This window comes from Arvicola amphibius, chromosome 13, assembly GCF_903992535.2.
Source record: "Arvicola amphibius chromosome 13, mArvAmp1.2, whole genome shotgun sequence".
Lineage (NCBI taxonomy): Eukaryota > Metazoa > Chordata > Mammalia > Rodentia > Cricetidae > Arvicola > Arvicola amphibius.
In genome coordinates, this window is record NC_052059.1 from 72,014,108 (window position 1) to 72,034,520 (window position 20,413).

Consider the following 20,413-nt stretch of genomic DNA (forward strand, 5'->3'; position numbering starts at 1 on the left):
GCTCCCTGTGTGTACATTAAAGGGGTCTCCACATGTCTTCACTGTGAATATTCTAAGCCCATTATACTTAATATGAACTGGTGACTTCATGCCTGAACTTGGCCTTTTACTTCATGAAGTCATGGCCCCTAGCTTTTTGAATGGTTGTTTTCAGCTGGCAAACATAGTGGACACTGGAAATGTTCTGTCATATTTGATCTGACAAACTCTTAAACCAGCTGCTGATCTGAAAGGCTTTTATTATGCTACAGACAGTCTATTGTCTACAGAAGTGCTGGCTCTTACACAGTACTGTGTGATGCTTTTTCTCAGCTATTGACTTGATAGAAAAAAAACTTGTCTTCAGTAATTTATGCATGACTTGTATTTCCTAAGAATAGTTTATTATAGCTTTTTCTTAAGCTAATTTATATTTAGGGATTTTTTTCTTGCTCACTTTTTTCAGCTTTTTTTCTAGACAAGGTTTCTCTGTGTATCCCTGGCTGTCTTGGAACCACTCTGTAGGCCACGCTGGCCTTGAGCTCACAGAGATCCGTCTGCCTCTGCCTCTGCCTCCCAAGTGCTGGGTTTAAAGGCATGTGCCACCACCACCCGGCTTTACTTTTTTCTTTAAACTCAAATCAAAAGTTAAATGACTAAGTAGGATGAGGATACTCCTTAACAAGGGCTTACAAAGTTTCACATTTCTGTGGTGCAATGTGGTTTACCTTTGTTGCTGAGCATATTGTATTTAAAAAGATATAATTCCTTCTTTTCTGAGCTGGGACTTGAACCCAAAGCCTTGTGTGTGCCAGCCCAGTGCTTTAGCACTGAGCTATAGCTGCAGATCTGTTTGTGATTTTAGAGTAGCCTGGAGTTCACTCTGTAGATCAGGCTGTACGCTGTCAACTCTTGCCTTTGCTTCCTGACTGCTGAGATGGTAGGTGTGAGCTACTATACCTAACTATGGTTCTTTTAAGTGAAATATTTTCCTACAGCTCCGAGTCTGTATAATCATACTGGCCTTTCTCCAAATTAGGATGACCTTACTTTGCTTAACTGTTTCTGCTAGGTAAGTGATTTTTAAAAGGATGTTGGCTGTTAAGAGTAACATCGTAGTGAATACTTTTGTGAATATTGTAATACTCACATTTGGTGATACTGCTTGTAAGGCCTAGTCTCTCACTTTAGAGTTCTTAGTTGTGACAATTTTTATGTTTCCTAAAATACAGAAGCAAATGCCGGAAGAGAATGTGTAAGTTTATATTGCTGCTTGCAGAATGTGGAGCTGTCTATTACACTGTTGGCATTGAAAAGTGTATGTTATTCTTTTCAAGTTGTTCTTAAACTATGTAAATGCATGTTATTTTCAGGTTTACATATATTTCTATACATATATACACACACATATACATATGTGTGTTGCTATTAAAGTTGCATGTTTTCTTGTTTGATTTCTAGTATCAAAGTCAGAATTTAATCAGATGTTTCTTCCAGTCTCTCCTTCCTCCTCCATATATATTTATGTGCAAAATATTTTGTATATTCATTTTAGTCTGCTCAAGTTGTATACTTCATGTGGCCTTTTAGAGATGTTTTTCAGTGTAGTGTAGTATATGCATGTGTATTTTCAACAGGTTTCTCTATTTTCTCACTATTTTTAGTGATGCCCCGTTACTCTAGAGCTGTGCTTGGACTTCATATTGTTTTATAATTATATTGTGAAAACATGTTATCTTTTTTCCCCTTTGAGACAAGTTCTCATGCTATGTAGATAAGGATGACCCTGAATTCTTGGGCCTTCTGTTTTCATCACCTACATATTGGGGTTACAGCTGTGTGCCACCATGCCTGGTTTGATTATCTTAATCATTGAAAATACAAAAATTTTCTTTTGAAACTAGATTATGGAGGGTTTTTGTTGTGGTGTTGTTGTTTTGACTGGTACTGTCTATCCAGGCTGGCCTCAAACTTGAGTGATAGGATTGCAGGCATATGCTACCATACCTGTACTATGTCTTAAAGTACGTTTGAGACTGCTTAAGTAAAAGTTACTGACAGTCCCAGAATTTAATACTTAACTCATTCCTTCCTCTTGTAGGTTGGAAAAGAGACAGTTCAGACCACTGAGGATCAGATTTTGAAGAGAGACATGCCGCCAGCATTTATTAAGTGAGTAAAACATTTGTTACTAAATAGAATACTACTACTCTTGTTAGAAAAGTAAGTTGATTCTGACAGCTACTTTTGGTGTGTGTGTGTGTGTGTGTGTGTGTGTGTTTGTCTTCATACACATGTGTTTGTGTGTATGCAGAGGTAAAAAATGAAATAAATCCTAAAGAAACTTCCCTCCACCCTCTTTTTTGTTTGTTTTGTTTTTCATAGATGACATTTGGTGGTAACTAGGGTACCAGTCCCTTACTCTGGCAATTGGAAATGAAAAAGAATTAATCTTTTCTCCTGCTCTTCTTGTGTCAACTTTATTTCATAACCCTATTTGATGAGGAGATGTAGATGGAGAGGCGGGGCTGTGTCCCGCCACCCGGCTAGCTTTACCCAAAATAATTACAAGGAAACTGTATTCTTTTAAACACTGTCTGGCCCATTAGTTTTAGCATCTTATTGGCTAATTCTCATATCTTGCTTTAACCCATATTTAGTAATCTGTGTAGCACCACGAGGTGGTCGCTTACCAGGAGAGATCTTAACCTGTGTCCATCTCGGAGAGGAGAAGCATGGCGACCCACTATGGCGACTGCCTGAAGCCTCTCCCCAACTCTGCTTCCTTTCTCCCACAATTCTGTTCTGTCTACTCCGCCTACCTAATTTTCTATCCTTTTAAAGGGCCAAGGCAGTTTTTTTATTAATCAATGAAAGTAACACATAGACACTCCTCCATCAAGGAGACTATGAACCAAGAAATATGGAAGGAATGGTAGGATTAGAAAGTCATCATTGTATATATTTCAGTGAAACAGTTACTCATGTAAGGTTAACTAGAGGGAAGCCCCAAAGGTTTGAACCTTTATTGTACCAGGAGGCAAAACCATTGGTTTCCATGAGAACTTGAGAAAACCAGTGTGTTATGATTAGCTGAAAAATACTGAACAATTTATATAAAAAATATGCCACTTAATTAGCTACACTGAAATTTTATTGAAGCTTAAAGTTCAAACAAGATGAGTGTCCTTGTTAGCTCTGAAGGCAAGCAAGTACACTAAAATTTAAAACTCAGTGGTTATGCTTTTCTTGCATTTCTCTAGGATGTAAGGAAGCAGAAAGTAGATATCTCAGCCTGAAGGGGAAGGGACAGAGGGAAACAGATAGAAGCAATTAATTATATCCTTGGAATTGTCAAGTAGGGCATTCTTTGGGGCTATTTGTTTGATGTTTGGGTGTTTCCAGGGCATTACTGACCTAAGCTTTCTCTGAAGTCTGGTTTTGTGGACCTGAATAGTGACTGCTTCTTAGGCAGCACAAAGAAGGAAATAAATGTTAGAAGCTTACTGTCAGCTTCACTTTCTAGAGTGTGAGGATGCCAAGGCAACAGGAGACGAAGACTCTTGGCCAGGGTAGGTTTATGCTCACCATCTCTCGTATATATTTAAGAGCTTTCAGAGCTTTTAGGGAAGGATATGCCGTTTCAGGATTTGGAGTGGGTCTCAAAATCAAATCACTGGCTTATGTTACTGTCAACTCAGGGAATACTGAAAAGTGAATTTAATTAGTTAAAAGTGACACACAAGTTGAACATTTCTGGTAGTCCCCACTTCCCCCGAAAAACCCTTAAAAATCAAAACTATTTCTGATCTCAAGCATTTTAGATCTGAACTAGTCAGTCTGAGTTTAAATTGTAATTGGCATTGAGGGACTTGCAGTGCTCAGGACTTTCCTTCTTGTAAAAGCACCATTTAAAGGCTGGGTGTGGTGGCAGACATTTTTAATCTCAGCACTCAGGAGGTTAGAGGCAGGCAGTTATTTGTGAGTTCAGGTCCAGCATAGTCTATATAGTGAGTTCCAGGACAACTAGAGCTACATAGTGAGACCCTGTTTCAGAGAAAACAAAACTAGGACAACCCCCCACCCCCAACAAAGACATTTTAATACAGAACAAGATTTTGAATGGAATATTCTATAGATGAGTCATAACATCTGTTAGTACTCTTATTTCTCCGTTCATTTTTTGTCTGATTGACCTGTCCAGTGGTGAGACGGGAGTGTTGAAGTCTCCCACTATTAGTGTGTGGGGTTTAATGTATGATTTAAGCTGTATAAGTGTTTCTTTGACATATGAGGGTGTCCTTGTATTTGGGGCATAGGTGTTCAGTATTGAGATTTCCTCTTGATGGATTTTTCATGTGATTAATAAGAAATGACCTTCTTTGTCTCTTTTAATTGATTTTAGCTAGAAGTCTATTTTGTTAGATATTAGGATAGCTACACCCGCTTGTTTCTTAGGTCCATTTGATTGGTAATATTTTTTTCTCAACCCTTTACTCTGAGACAATGTCTTTGAGGTTGAGATGTGTTTCTTGTATGCAGAAGAAGGATGGATTGTGTTTTCATATCCAATCTGTTAGCCTGTGCCTTTTTGTAAGTGAGTTGAATCCATTTACATTGAGGGATATTAATGACCAGTGATTGCTATCTCCTGTTAATTTAGTTTAATTTACATTGTTTGTGATGTTAACCTGTGCCTTATTTTCCTCCTTTGGGAATCATTGGTTTTTTTAGAATGGTATTTTTTTTTATTGTAGTATTCAATGCCATGTGTTTGCCTGCCTGGGGCTACTGTGTGCTTCTGATATTTCATGGTTTGTTTGTTTTGACCTTGAGATTTTTGTGATCCTTTCCATTGCTATTATAAGGAGACGATTGTCTCTTCAACTGAAGACCAAGTTTTGTAAGATAATCGTTCACGTCTGTCAGCTGCCTCACTGCAATTCCGACCTAGAGCAAGCACTCTCATTGAAACAGCGCCCCTTTGGACTTGCTGTATTAAACGCATCCGCACACTGCTGTTTTGAACTGACTTCCTTAAACGTAATTTTGAGTCTTCTCAATAATAAACAGAGCGTTTTTTTTTTTTTTTTAAATTTGTAGACAAGTTCTAACTAGGTGAACATGGGTGAAATCTTTGGTTTACTTTATATTTGTGATTGAGAAATGAGGAAATAAAGCCTTAGGCATGTGTTATTTGTGTTTCCATTGTCTACAGTATAATCAAAAGCTTGAAAAGAACTCAGAGGACCCAGAAGCTCACATATACTTACTGGGATGTGTATACATAAATTATCACGGAATTCTGAGAATACTAAAGTTAAGATTATGCCCATTTAAAATAAGCTCTCACTTTTGAGGAGGATTTTCATGTGGACTAAGGTAACTTTGAGCTGGTTATATAGCTGAAGCTAGCCTAAAATCCTGATCCTGAGATTGCAGGTATGTACCAGGAGTACTGTCTGACCTTCCAGACGCAGTGTGACCCACTCTTAATGTCTGCATAATGCTTGACCATGACCTTCTGGCTTTCATTGTCACCAGTGAGAAGTCCAGTGTAATTCTGATAGGTCTGCCTTTATATGTTACTTGGCTTTTTTCCTTTGCAGCTCTTAATATTCTTTCTTTATTCTGTATGTCTGGTGTTTTGATTATTATGTGGCGAGGGAACTTTTTTTTTTATCCACTCTATTTGGTGTTCTGTAAGCTTCTTGTATCTTCATGGGCATATCTTTGTTTAGGTTGGGAAAGTTTTCTTCTATGATTTTGTTAAATATATTTTCTGTGCATTTTAGTTGAATTTCTTCTTCTTCTATCCCTATTATTCTTAGGTTTGGCCTTTTCACGGTGTCCTGTATTTTCTGGCTATTTTGTGTTAAGTTTTTGTTAGATTTAATGTTTTCTTTAACTGATGAGTCTGTTTCCTCTATTGTATCTTCAGCACTTGAGATTCTCTCTTCCATCTCTTGTATTCTGCTGTTCATGCTTACGTTTGTAGTTCCTGATTGGTTTTTCATGATTTCTGTTTCTATAATTCCCTCGGCTTGTGTTTTCTTTATTGACTCTCAGTTTTCAAGTCTTGAATAGTTTCATATTTTTGATTGCTTTTTCTTGGTTTTCTTTAAGGGATTTGCTGATGTCTTCCAATTTTTTGTTTTTCTTTTCCTCCATTTCTTTGAGAGAATTTCTCATTTTGTCTTTACGAGTTTCAAACATTCTTTTGGCGTTATTTTTTTAGGTCATTTTCTTTTGCTTCATCTATATTTGGTTGTTCAAGTCTTGCTGTTGTAGGGTCTTTAGGTTTTACTGGTGTCGTGTTGCTCTTTGTGGTGTTGCGTGTGTTCTTACCTTTTCTACTTATCTTTCCCTCTAATAGGTGTGGTTGGGGCTTTCTGTTATTCTGTTGATTAATCTTCAAGGTGCCCGTGAATCCGAGGCTCAGATGGTTGTTCCTCTTGGTACAGTTAGTGCCACGGTTCTAATTACCCATTTGGTCACTCTGTGTGCCTGGAGGTTACTCAGTGCTCCTGGCCTTTGCTCCACTCCCTTGGAGTTTGCTGAGCTGTTTCTATAAATGTCCCTGGTCTGGATCCGTTCCTGCAGAGGTCCCTGGCTTGGGGTTGGCCCTGTAAAGGACTCAGTCTCTGGTTTACTCTCTCGGAGTTCCCAGGCTCGCGTGTGCCGAGACCCGCAGAGGACCTGGCTCAGGCTTACTTCCTCAGAGGTCCCAGACTCACACTCAGTCCCTCAGAGGTTTCTGGTTCCTGCCTATTTCCTTTGATGTCTCAGCCAATGCCCAGACCCATAGAGGTCCTGGCTCAGGCCTACTCCCTCTGAGGTCCCAGACTCATGCCTGGACCCGCAGAGATCTCTGGTTCCTGCCTACTCCCTCGGAGGTCCCAGATTCATGCCCAGACCCACAGAGGTCGTGGCTCATGCCTAGTTCCTCGGAGGTCCTAGACTGATGCCCAGACCCATACTTATAAATGAATAATAATAATAAAAAAGCCAACAACCTTACCTTTTAGCTTTATTGTGTTCTAATTGACAAAATTTTCATTTTGGGTGTCCACATGCAGCTTGGCCATGCCAAGAATGAGAAGGGGCTGGAGACTCTTCCAGAGCACCCTAGTCAGTTTCGGTGCCATGTCAGACAGTGCAAGATCACCCACAGCTCCTGTTCAGGGGATTTGACCCCATATGTACCCACATGAACATATATACATAATTAAAATAAATCTTAAAAATGAGAAAGCTGCTTTGTATTGTACCATACTGTAAGATTTGGGACAGGGAAAGGAGTTCTTTATGGATTTTATGGATGAAGGCTGTAAGACCTTGCAGTTAGAGCACAGGGTTGGAATATCATGTCTTAGCATTATCGTATGATAAGGAGCATATGATAGGGTGAGTTGGCTGTGCACTTGCTACTTGAACTACATTAAAGAACGTCTCTTTTTGTACTCTGTGTTCCCTGCTCCCTTCTAAAAACTGCTCCTGTGACTGTGGCCTTCACTCAGGTTTCTAGATGACTAACGGCTGGGGATCCTTGACCTTTTAAACGGCAACTCCAGGATGCAAAGCATATTAGCTATTATTGGAATGCTACACATGAGTGAGTCTATTTCTGTTGTTTTAAAATAAAGTTTGAAGTCAGGTCTTGTGCCACAGGCCTGTAATCCCAGCCCTCTGGGGGCCAAGGATGGGGAGGACTGCAAGTTCAAGAGAGAGATCTGCTTGAAAACCAACTCAGAGCTACCGTGAAGAGAAGCGTCTCAACGGATAGTATTGATGGGTAGCATGCATAGCTTTCGTGTTTAATACCAAGCACGCATTGGGAAAAAGATAAAGCAAAACAAACAGTTTAAGCTTAAACATCTCAATTAGTGATAATTAAAATCACCAAGAACTAAGAAACTTGGAACCTTCTTTTACATTATTTTACATGAGGTGATATTCTTGGAAGGATGGATTTAGTCACAAGTGAGTATGCTAAGAATTCCATGGAACTGCCTTGGTCCCTTTGATCTAAATCACAAACGCTGGTCCTTGAGGCTGAAGGCCAAAGCAGAGAAGCTTCAATTTGTACTCGCTGATTAAATTATCTAAATGAATATTACTAGGATATAGTCAGGATTTAAGATTATTTGGGAAACTGATCCTATTTCTAGTCAGAAACCTAGAATTTAGGTTTCTATTTCAAAGCAGAAGATCATTTTAAGAGATCAGGCAGACACAGTGCTTAAATAAAATCACATTTCCGCTGACATGACGGGCTCCTCGTGTGTCTGGTTACTGGCAATCACAGTGGGATTTGTTTGGCTTTTATGAATGCCATTAAATTTTAATGTACTGACTAAATATCTTACTGCAATAAGAAAAATGGTGCAGTGTCTAGTTTGCCTGTCATTTTACCACAGAAGAGAACCATTAGTGGAGAACCAATTTGATTCTCGGCAACCCTTTTTCATTACATTTTCCCATCCTGCCAGGTTTTCTCTCCAGAAGCTATTCCTAGCTTTTAAAAATTCTTTTTCAGATTTGAAAATCATATCCAGTAACTGGATCTCTAAATAGATGTAGCTCAGGAATTGCATTCTATGATGCTTGATTTTATTTTCTATAATTTCATCAAGGATCAAGTTCCCTGAAAGTAAAATCAAGTTTGGGACCATTAATGATTTTGTTCTTTTCTTTTTAAAATTTTTCCTTTCCTTTCCTTTCCTTTCCTTTCCTTTCCTTTCCTTTCCTTTCCTTTCCTTTCCTTTCCTTTTTCCTTTCCTTTTTCTCCCCTCCCCTCCCCTCCCCTCCCCTCCCTCCCTTCCTCCCTCCCTCCCTCCCTCTCTCCCTACTTTTCTTTCTTTCTTTCTTTGACAGGGCTTCTCTGTGTAACAGCCCTGACTGTCCTGGAACTTGCTTTGTAGGTCAGGCGTGCCACGAACTCACTGAAATCACCCTGCCCCTGCCTCCCAAGTGCTGAGATTAAAGGCAAGCGCCACCACTGCCCAGCTAATTATTTCTTATTAGGCATGGTGATGCATGTCTGTAGTCCCATCAAAGGGGAGGTTAAGACTACAGAATCATGAGTTCAGGGCCAGCCTTGGCTACAACAGGTTCAGGGCTAGTGTGGACTACATAGTAAAACTCTCTCAATGCAAAGCAAATATGTAGTTAATGATTTCCTTGGCTCAAATGACCATTATGCTTTCTTATTCATCAAATAATCACTAAGCATTTATTATTTGTCAGGTGTTTATACTCTATGAGGTTTTTATTTTGCCATGCAGAATTCACAGTATTATGAGAGAAAACTGAGAAAGTCTGGTAAATTTGATGGGAACATAAGACACCTGTAGATTTGGAATGCAATTGACAATTACCCGAAAGAAGAGACATTTAAAACTGAACACAAGACTGGGGTGGTGATGGTGGTGGTGGTAGTGGTGATGGAGGTGGTGGTGTGTCAAATCAAATACAAGAGAAGGAAGACAAGTACTTGGGTAGAGGAAAGGGCCATGTAAACAGTCCTGAGCTAATGGTCTTCAATGAATGATTGGCTATTCCTAAGTACTTCTGAAACCATTCTCTTCAATGTATTGAGTTTTATTTCACTTTATCTAAATATTTATCTAAAATGAATGCATTTCATTTATTGTTGAGTGTGAGAATGAGTGCCATGGCACACACGTGGAGATCAGAGGACAGCTTTGGAGGGTGGTTCTCCTTTACCGAGTGGGTCATAGTTTGGCATTAAGGGATTTTTCCCACTCAGCCATCTCACCAGTCCATCCACCTAAATTAATTAATTTTGAGCAGGATCTTTAGTATTTAGCTCTGGCTGGCTGGTCTGGGACTTGCCAAGTATGATGAATTAAAGTTGTGTGCTACCACATCCAGCAATCCAGCAAACTTTTTCTTTTCTTCTTTTCTTCCCCCCTCTCTCCCCCTCTCCCCCTCTCTCCCTCTCTCCCTCCCTCTCTCTCTCTCTCCTTAAGCCTGGAGCTCACTGATTCTGTTAGGTTCCTGGGGTTAGCTACATAAAGCACCGTGCCTGGCCTTTACGTGGTTTATAGGGATCTGAATTTACGTCCTCGTGCGTGGGTTATTGAGATCTGAATTACGTCCTCATGCATGGGTTATAGGGATCTGAACTACGTCCTCGTGCATGGGTTATAGGGATCTTATCTTACATCCTCGTGCATGCTTGAGTGGCAGGAACTTAGCTGAGTCATCTCCACAGCTCCTCATTTAAAAAGTTTAAAGTTGTTGCCAGGCAGTGGTGGCATACACCTTTAATCCCAGCACTTAGGAGACAGAGGCAGGCAGATCTCTGTGGGTTCAAGGCCAGCCTTGTCTACTGAGCTAGTTCCTGAACAGCCATGGCTATACGGAGAGACCCTGTCTTGAAAAACCAAAATTAATCAAGCAAGCAGACAAACAATTTAAAGTTATAAATTTAATTAAGTTAGAAAGTGTGCATTTTCTGCCATATTATATACTACATACATGTATATTATATATTTATATGCATCTTAAATGTATTTTGGTGCAAATTTCACTTTTATATTCCTTGACAGAGCCAGTCCTTATTGCCGGTCTGGTGGGCCAGACTGGGTCCAGCAAGGCTGATCTCAAATTCAAGACCTTTCTACCTCAGCTTCCCTAGTGCTGAGGTTTTGAATGTGTATTCCCACTCCTGGCTTTCAGGCTTAACCTTTATGATTTGAAGTTACTTCTTTTCTCAGTTACCTATTACAGATGGTTAAAAAAAACTAAACACTGTATTTACCTGTGTGCTCACATTATCTGAGTTCTAATCAGATTTCATCTGGGGCCATTTCCTTCTTACCCCAGGGCTTCCCTAGCTTTGTTCTGGTACATCTGCTGCTGCTGCTTTTGCATGTCTCAGGCATGCTACCTTTGACTTCCAAGTACATGTTCATTGGATATAGCTATTGGATCCACAATTCCCACAATTGTTCTTGGTAGTGCTAGGAATTGCATGCAGGCTTTCATGCATGTTAGGCCAGTGTTTTAAGGACCTCTCTGCCTTGGGTTTTAGTAGTTCTAAGATACTGCTCCTTTGTCTTCTGGCTTACATTGTTTTCAGAGAGAAGTCCATGTTATTCTTCTGAATGTAAAAACGCTATTTTTCTTTGGCTGGTTTCTTTTCTTTTCTTTTTTTCTTTTTTTGGTTTTTCGAGACAGGGTTTCTTTGCAGCTTTAGAGCCTGTCCTGGAACTAGCTCTTGTAGACCAGGCTGGCCTCGAACTCACAGAGATCCGCCTGCCTCTGCCTCCCGAGTGCTGGGATTAAAGGTGTGCGCCACCACCGCCCGGCTTTTGGCTGGTTTCTTTTAGAAAGTGTTATTATTATGGATTTGAAGCAACTTCACTGTGTTTTCCTTAGTGTAGTTTTTCTTTTTTTTATATTAAAGTTTTAATTAATTTATTTTTAGTTTTATCTTTTACATTTATTTGTTTATTGCTAGCATTGTAAATATTCTCTCATCCATTGTGGTGGAACTGTTAGTTCATTTAACTTCTGTAAATGGCACGATGGCAATGTATTAAAATGACAGCATCAGTACCTTTGAGCATCTGACGATACAGCTGTACAGGGTAGAACAATGAGTTTCCAAGGCAGTTCACTGTAGTAGGCTAATAAATTGAGAATTATTATGTAGCTGTATAAAAGAATAAAGTGGTTCTTTATGTATCTTTAAAGTTATTTTTAGATTACTGGGTTGTGGTGGTGCTCACCTTTAATCCCAGCACTTGGGAGGTAGAGGCAGGTGGATCTCAGTGAGTTCAAGGCAACCCTGGTCTACAAAGCGAGTTCCAGGACAGCCAGGAATGTTACACAGATGTAGTGAGGGGCTGTGGGCTGCGTTCCCGCTGCCCTGCTCCTGGCCGCCGGCTAGCTTAAAACCTGAAATAATTACACGGAAACTGTATTCTTTTAAATACTGCCTGGCCCATTATTTTCAGCTTCTTACTCACATCTTGACTAACCCATATCTAATAATGTATGTAACACCATGAGCGGTGTCTTACCGGGAAAGATTCAGCATGTCTGACCTGGCGGCTGGCTTCATCGCATCTCTCTCCCTGAGGAGAGGCATGGCAGTCTGCCCCAGAGAGGTGAGACGTGGCGATTTATCTCACTTAGGAGAGGTGTGGCATCTGACTGAGCCATCTACCTCACTTCCTTCTTCCTGTTCTGTCTACTCCGCCCACCTAAGGGCTGTCCAATCAAATGAGCCAGGCAGTTTCTGTATTAACCAATGAAATCAACTCAAACAGAAGACCCTCCCATATCACACAGAGAAACCCTGTCTTGAAAAAAACAACAAAAAAATTCTTTAGATTTATTCATTTAATTTTGGTTTCTTGAGACAGTTTTCTATGCAGCTCCTGAAACTCACTCTGTAGATCAGACTGTCCTTGAACTCAGAGATCCACCTGCCTCTGCCTCCCAAATTCCGGGATTAAAAGTGTTCCCCATCGCTGCCCAGCAGATTAATTTATTTGAATTGCCTGTGTGTATGTGTGCCATGTGTGTGCCTGGTGTCCATGGAGGTCAGAAAAGGGTGTGGAATCCCTTGGAGGGGAATTCTAGGCAGTTGTAAGCTACCTGTGTGGGTGCTGGGAACTAAACCTGGGTTGTTTTCAAGAGTAGCAAGTGCTCTTAACTGCTGAGCCATCTCTTCAGCTCCATACTTGTTGATACTAAAACAGCTACATCAGATCAGGTATGGTGGTGTGTGCTTGTAATCCCAGTACTACATGGAAGATGCAGCCTGGAGGAGCACATGTTCAAAACCAACCAGGGATACACAGTGAGTTCAAGGCTAGCCTGAAGTACATAGTGAGATCCTGTCTCAAAGAAAAGAATATAAAAGTCGGGGATGAGAGTGGATGTGTGGGTGGGGACTGAGGTGTGCAGACATGCAGCAGACATGCAGCAGACATGCAGCAGACATGCAGCAGACATGCAGCAGACATGCAGGTCTTTGTTTCTTGCTGGCGTGGCCTTATGGTAGCAGTGTTTTTGTCTTCGTTTAGGAAAGTTTGGTTTTTGAATTATGGTAGTAAAGGTATGGTATATCTTTCATAGCCCACTTCTTTTATATAGCTGAAATCCTCTTTTTAGTTTAATTCTTCCTATTAACAATGTAATGCTGCTTATACATGTGGAAATTTTTGTATTTCATTTGATCCACAAAACAATGCTATGAGTAGGGTTTTTTTTGCATATGATATTTTCAATTTTTCAAATGAGAATGTGTAATATTGGAAAATTACTTTATTTTTAAATATTTTGTTCCTTATCTCTTTAAGTTACTCAGAGAAAACAGTGGGTCTACTGAAATGGTAAATCCACTAGCAAGATGAGTAAAAAGCTGTGCATCATTTTGTTCTTGTTTCCTATTTCTTTGCATCGTCTGATTATTAAGAATCATTATACTCTGGACATGTCACAAGCTTTAAAACTTAGCCCTCGAAGGCAAAGGCATATGGATCTTTGAGTTTAAGGTGAATCTGGTCTACATAGTGAGTTCCAGGCTAACTGGGGCCACGTAGTGATAGATACCCTGTCACAAAAAAGAAAAGGAAAGAAGAAAAATCACTACATAATACTTTGGAGCTTTATTTCCAGATGTTAACTCTTACAGTACCACAGTGTTTTTTAGTTCTTTATGTAATGTCTGTTGTGTGGGATGGGGAGGAGTAATAAACAAAAAAAAAATTTCAACAAAGGAGTTACAGAGATGTAGCTACATAAAGCTGCCAGAAAAATGTGCTCTTAGTTTTTGTTGCCAAGAAATATCAAAGTACAATTTATTCACAAGCCTAGTGCATTGAGTGAATGAACACACGTGCTGACATTAGCTGCAAATTTTAAAATTTGAAAGTCCATGTCCTGTTACAAATTGGCCTTGGCTATTTGCCATTTAGAAAAAAAGGTAAATTCACATGTATACATTTTTTTGTATTTGCATATGTTTACTTTTGTTAAGGAGTTAGTTTATTTTCTTCCTCCAGGGTTGAGAATGCTTGCACCAAGCTTGTTCAGGCAGCTCAGATGCTTCAGGCTGACCCATACTCAGTTCCTGCGCGGGATTACCTCATTGATGGGTCTAGGGGAATCCTGTCTGGCACGTCAGACCTACTTCTCACCTTTGATGAGGCCGAGGTAGGTAATCTGAGTCCCACAGAGACATCTCTTAGACAAAAGCTTAGTTTTAGATTTATTTAATTTTATGTGTGTGTGTGTATTATGTGTTTATGGGTGTCCATGGAAATCAGAAGAGTGTATCATACCCCTAGGGCTGGAGTTATAGGAAGTTGTAAGCCACCTGACATGGGTGCCAAGAACCGAACTGGGGTCCTCTAGGAGAGCATCACATGTTCTTGACCACTGAGTCATCTCTCCAGCTCCTAATTTTAAGGATAATAATGGAGGTGGGACAATGCTCCAGAGGCGGAGGCAGGTGAATCTCTGTGAGTTCAAGGCCAATCTGGTTTATAAAGCTAGTTTCAGGGTAGCCAGGACTACAGAAAGAAATCTTAAAAAACAAAAAAGATAATAATGGAATCCCTGGATGATTTTTTAGAATGCTAAAATATTAAAAACCTACATATGTCTAATGCCATTTTCTATGTACTGATCACTAATTTGACTGAGCCCTTAAATATATTTTCAGGTTCGTAAAATCATTAGAGTTTGCAAAGGAATTTTGGAGTATCTTACAGTGGCAGAGGTAGTGGAGACTATGGAAGATTTGGTCACTTACACAAAGAATCTTGGGCCAGGTGAGCCAAAACCATTGTTTTCTATTAAAATCTTTATGAATTGATTGTTTTGATTCAAAAGGAAAGGCTGCTCTTCTCTTACTTACAGAAAATGGGAGATGCTGCGTTGGGCTTCTCTGTGCACAGAGCCAGAGCTGACAGTGGCTTTCTGCTGAGGGTTTGTTGCTGTCCCTCAGGTCTCTTACCTGCTTTCTACAAGTCCCAGCCCTGTCAGAAACATTCAGCCAGATTTGTGAGTGCTGAAGGGGAATGTCGGAAATGCTTTTCTGGTACTGTGATGCCGAAGGCCATCCTCAGTCCTGGCCACCCCATTCCACAGCGTTCCTTGCTCTCAGCCAGCTGGCCTGTAGTTCTTCATGACTTCTTAGCTTGCTAATTAGCTGCCTGCTTTTATGGATTTATGCCTTAGCCTAAGGCTGTAAAGGTGTAATCAGACCTCAGAGGAGAGAAGAGCTGTTGTGGTTGAATCTCATTTGAAATGATTATTTAGCCATCTGAACATTGAATATTCAAAATATCCAGATGCCAGCATTTGATCTTATAGCTACAACATGACCTCAAGAGTCCATAAATTACGAATAAGATTAATGGAAAGGCACATTAGGCATTTAGCTTGATGTTTATTGCACCATGGGACACATATATTCTTCCAGTATACAAAATGAATGAACAAAAACCAAAACATACCCGAATCCACTCCAACTCACTGTTAGAATTCTTTCTGAGGTTCCTGCATAGCACAGCACAGTAGCCAGATATACAGTCTGAAACCTGTATGCATACATATAGGATTTTTCTTTAACAAATTACCTTCACTGAAAAGTTTAACATTGCATAAAATGCTAGTATTGTTACAATGTCTGTCTTTAAATAGGAAGATAGTAAGTTTGGCGTTTTGAAGTAAGTCACAATAGATTTGGGCTGAAAAGCCCGGATTCTGGTCCATTTCACCACTCATCCTGCATAATTTCTTCTTTGTGTTCCAGGGATGACTAAGATGGCGAAAATGATTGACGAGAGACAGCAGGAACTGACTCACCAGGAACACCGAGTGATGCTGGTGAATTCGATGAACACTGTCAAAGAGCTGCTTCCCGTTCTCATCTCAGGTACTCCTGATGACAGGGTGAGGGAGCTGGGTGCTCTAACTGAGGCGGCCGTTGCCTTTGCTGCGTTGGTGCATACCCTTACACAGGGTAAGGATGAGATCGGAATGAACGCTAATGTGACGTGGCAGCAGGCAAAGGCTAAGAACCCTGGAGTCGTCATTTTGAATGTTCTTTTGCTTTCTTCTTTCTTAACTGCCACAAGGAAATTGCACTTACTAAGTGACAGTGTGTGCCGGTTCCTCATTGTTTATGCTTGTGTCGTAGACAGTGTGTGCCGGTTCCTCATTGTTTATGCTTGTGTCGTAGACAGTGTGTGCCGGTTCCTCATTGTTTATGCTTGTGTCGTAGACAGGTGGTGGGCTCCCTCACTAATTCTCAGAAGACAGCTGTATTTACGTTTCTATGAAGTCTGTCATTGTCACCCTCCAGTACCTCAGTCCCAGGCTCCAATGCCCTCTTCCAGTCTCTGTGGACATCTGTACACACTTGGCATACAATCACATATAGATACATATAAATGAAAATTCTCTTTTAATTGTTTTTTAATTAAACTTTCTTTGCGGATACACACACACACACACACACACACACAGGGTTTCTCTCTTATGTAGCCCTAGATATCTTGGAACTCACTATGTAGACCAGGCTAGCCTTGAATTCACAGATATCTGCTTGTCTCTGCCTCCTGAATGCTGATATTCAGGATGTTTGCCTCCATGCCCTATTAAAAAAAAAATCTTAAAGACAAGAAAGAAAGAAAGAAGGAAAGAAAGAAAAATGGAAAGAAAGGAAGAAAGGAAGGAAGAAAGAGAAGTGACTGATGTACACATTGAGAGAACTGCTTTGGGCCTACCATGGTTTTAGGGCAGTAGGCTACTCACAGTTTTGTTGGTGTTTTTTATTCTGTCTCAGGAGATTTTGCAGCGACTAGAGGCCATGGTGGTATCAGGCTATTAATGATTTAAAAAAGGTACTAATTACTTTTTGATTGTAGATCATCAGTGTGTGTGTGTGTTAAATTAATTCCCTAATGACATGGTGATGCTTTCTTTACACCCTGAATTTACTTTACAGTTAAAGTCGCTGATACTGGAACTTGATCAACAGGTTTGCAGTCTTTGTTTATATAATCTGTTTTAGACATTAGAAGACCAAAATACATATCTGAAGTCTAAAACATTATCTGTGAATATTACTAAGCAGTAAGATAAATGTCAGGCTGAAGAGACGCCGTGGACCCACACAGATGGAGGAAGATAACTGACCTCTACTTTCTACCTGTGACCACAACATTTTTGTTTTTTTGAGATAGGGTTTCTTTGTGTCCATCATTTTTTAAAAGATCAAATTCTGATTTTTTGTTCCTCTTTATAGCTATGAAGATTTTTGTTACAACCAAAAACTCAAAAAACCAAGGAATAGAAGAAGCTTTGAAAAATCGAAATTTCACTGTCGAGAAGATGAGTGCTGAAATTAATGAGATGATTCGTGTGCTACAGCTCACTTCTTGGGATGAAGATGCCTGGGCCAGCAAGGTAAGTCTACTGGAGAAGAAGTAATAAGAAAACCTCAAATTCTGCACTCCTGGGAGATTTTGATTGCCCTCTGCCTCAGGTTTTATATTGTAACTGTGTATACCTAAGAATACACAGGTATTATGGAAACAGTTGTTCGTTTGTTTTATGGGCTACTTGTCACCTTTATACATTTCCTTTGTTCCAAGGAGGACTGTATGGGTATATAGGATGACTTGGTGAAAGGCTCGTTTCTCATTGGTTGGGCTGGTAGAGGACTTGGGGTATCATACTTCCCTGGGTGGGATCATTGCTTTTTAGAGGTGTGATTGTTGCCAGGTGACTTAAGAAAGACAGAGAATATGCCTATAATTATGTATGTTATGGAAGACTAGTCCTTAGCCAACCTTTGATTAAGAGGAACATACAGAGTAAGCTCTCAGGCTTTTTAGATGTGTTGCTTGATCATTCTGTTAATTAAAAATATTAGTCTTCATATTGCTGGCTAGTTTACAGATCCCTTTGCTTTCTGTAGAAACTCCCCTTAGACTCCAAAGGGAGTCCATTAACGTGGATTCCTTTTAGAGCCTATTGGTAGCTGTCTGGAGTTACTGCCACTCTAGTCTACTTATTCTTTATTTAGTGGCAAAGCTTCTGGGTCTGGGGAAACCGATACATTTTGGTTTAGACTTGCCCTAGAGAATCCCAGGATGGAGGTGTGTGTGTGGGGGGGTTCCCCATCTCCAGGGCCTACCTTTCCCATGTATGACCCAAATTCTGTCATCAAGGTTGTTAACAGACTAAGTGACTCTATGATTTGACTTCTGTTGGGTATTCATTAGAGTGTTTCTCCTCCAGGACCACATATAAGGTAAGATCACATTTGTGGCCAGACATCATCAGTCCTCCCTCCTGCCGCTCAGAAAGCTAATTTAGCTATGCATAATCAATTAGTTTACTTTTAGCTGTAACTTTATTTACAGAGGTGTTTCCTCATTGATAGTATGTTCTTTAACTGTTTCTAAAATTGTATTTTAAGTTTTTCATGATAAAATCATCTTAAGCCTCTGATACTTGATTTAATTTTGCTTTTGCTTGATAACTTTCACTTCTCAATGACTTCTTTGTGCATCTTTTTTTTTGTTGTTGTTCTCTTGTTTGTTTTATTCTTTTTCTCGAGCTTAGAAGGTAAGCTTTCTTTTACCCTTTAGTTTTTCTTCCCCGCTTAAAAAGAGAAAACGCATGTCTGTGAGGTTTTCTTGTGCTGTGTGCCGTGTCTTATTTTGTGTGCCGGTGTGTAGCACTGTGCTCGGATATGTGTCAGGACATGATTTAATGTGGAATTCTGGCCTGTGCTGGACAGACTGACTTTGGCTCTTTTTGGAATTGGTATTTTTGAGTGGGAGGCACAAAACAGACAAGATTGCTATGGGGTATCAGGCTTTCTGTATTTGTAAGGTGCTTTTGTACCCTTTGAGCTGGACCCTTAAGAACATTTTTTGCCTATTCTTCCCCACTTACCTCATTTGAAGGGCACATTACCAGCCGAGCTCTTGCGAAGGAATACTGGAGGTGATGCTGTCTAGGTGCCTCACCTAGCCATTCCTTGCCTTGACATTTTGCTTTTGGAGTTGTATTGTTGAGGTTTTACCTGTAATTAAAGTGAGTACACTAAAGAGAGCTGTCCTGGTTGCACTATCAAAGTCAAAGAGGACAAGAAGTAAATAATAGTGATTTTTAATTTTTTTAATAGTTTATTTAAATTCATTTTATGTGCACTGGTATGAAGGTGTCAGGTGCCCTAGAACTGGAGTTACAGACAGTTGTTAGCTGCCATGTGGGTGCTGGGAATTGAACCCAGGTCCTCTGGAAGAGCAGCCAGTGCTCTTAACCACTGAGCCATCTCTCCAGCCCCCATCTGAAATGTTTTTTAATTTTTTTCTTCCCTTGAGTTGGTGACTTTCTGCATGTTCTGTTGCCTAGGCTGTGAATCAGCTGTAAGTCAATGACTTCATGTTTCCCTAACTGAATAAACTCTTCCCTTTGCTTCTAGAGGAGGAGAAACTACTAAGGAAGAACAGACATTTAATCATAATATTTCTCTAGTTTTAGGGAAAACTAACCTACCATTTAGTGAATACATTTTACTGAGTTTATTTTGTGAAACTACCATCAACAAATGCTTATTAAAAAAAACAAGCGAGCAAGCTGGGCTGTGGTGGCGCATGCCTTTAATCCCAGCACTCGGGAGGCATAGACAGGCAGATCTCTGTAAGTTCGAGGCTAGCCTGGTCTACAAAGTGAGTTCCAGGACAGGATCCAAAGCTATAGAGACACCCTGTCTCGAAACTCCCCCTCCCCACCCCCCCAAAAAGGGAAGACCCAAATGAGTTTAGTGAGTTTTCAGCACTAGGATTATGGACTTAGGCAGGGTGGACAAGGGTAATTGGCCTGGTCCTTACCTTATCTTGTAGCTGTCTCACATTCATGTTGCTCTGGAGAAAGCTGGCTAATTAGGATGGCACAAAACTAACTTCATCAAGGGTGAGAATGAGTGGAGTTTGTTCAGCCAGATGAAGCTTAAATCCACAACATTAGAATGAACAGGAAGAACTTCTTTGTCTACCCACTTTTGCCATGCACTTACTTGGTTCAGAAATCACAAAAGGATAGAAAGATGCACATGACAAGTCGCTGACAGCCTGCCACCTTCCTGCTCTACCTGGATGTGATCCTGTGTGTAACTCTTCAGCAGTTATAAGAATATTTAGAAAAAGAAATTTATTTTACCCTGAAAATGGACAGTGGTAATTAGGATATTGGCTTTTTTTTTTTTTTTTTTTTTAAAAATAAGATTTGGAATCTTTCTTTCCTGAGCTGTAAGCAGAGCATCACCAGATCTGGGGTCTGTCTGTTGTGACTAGGTTCCCATTCTGTTAAATGCATAGTGTCTTTCACCACCTCTCGTCCCTCCTCAGAAGGAATTAACTTT

The 20,413-nt window shown here is 40.1% G+C and overlaps 1 protein-coding gene across 2 annotated transcripts in view; it reads left to right on the forward strand.

Moving 5' to 3' along the window:
* Vcl (vinculin) overlaps nucleotides 1-20,413 on the forward strand; it is an 88,857-nt gene that overhangs the window by 27,175 nt on the left and 41,269 nt on the right. For both annotated transcript variants that reach the window (XM_038309589.2, XM_038309588.2), the window contains exons 2-6: nucleotides 2,081-2,151; nucleotides 14,028-14,178; nucleotides 14,690-14,798; nucleotides 15,785-15,907; nucleotides 17,282-17,442. In XM_038309589.2, coding sequence (XP_038165517.1) covers nucleotides 2,081-2,151; nucleotides 14,028-14,178; nucleotides 14,690-14,798; nucleotides 15,785-15,907; nucleotides 17,282-17,442 — 615 coding nt within the window. The remainder of the gene's footprint in view (nucleotides 1-2,080; nucleotides 2,152-14,027; nucleotides 14,179-14,689; nucleotides 14,799-15,784; nucleotides 15,908-17,281; nucleotides 17,443-20,413) is intronic.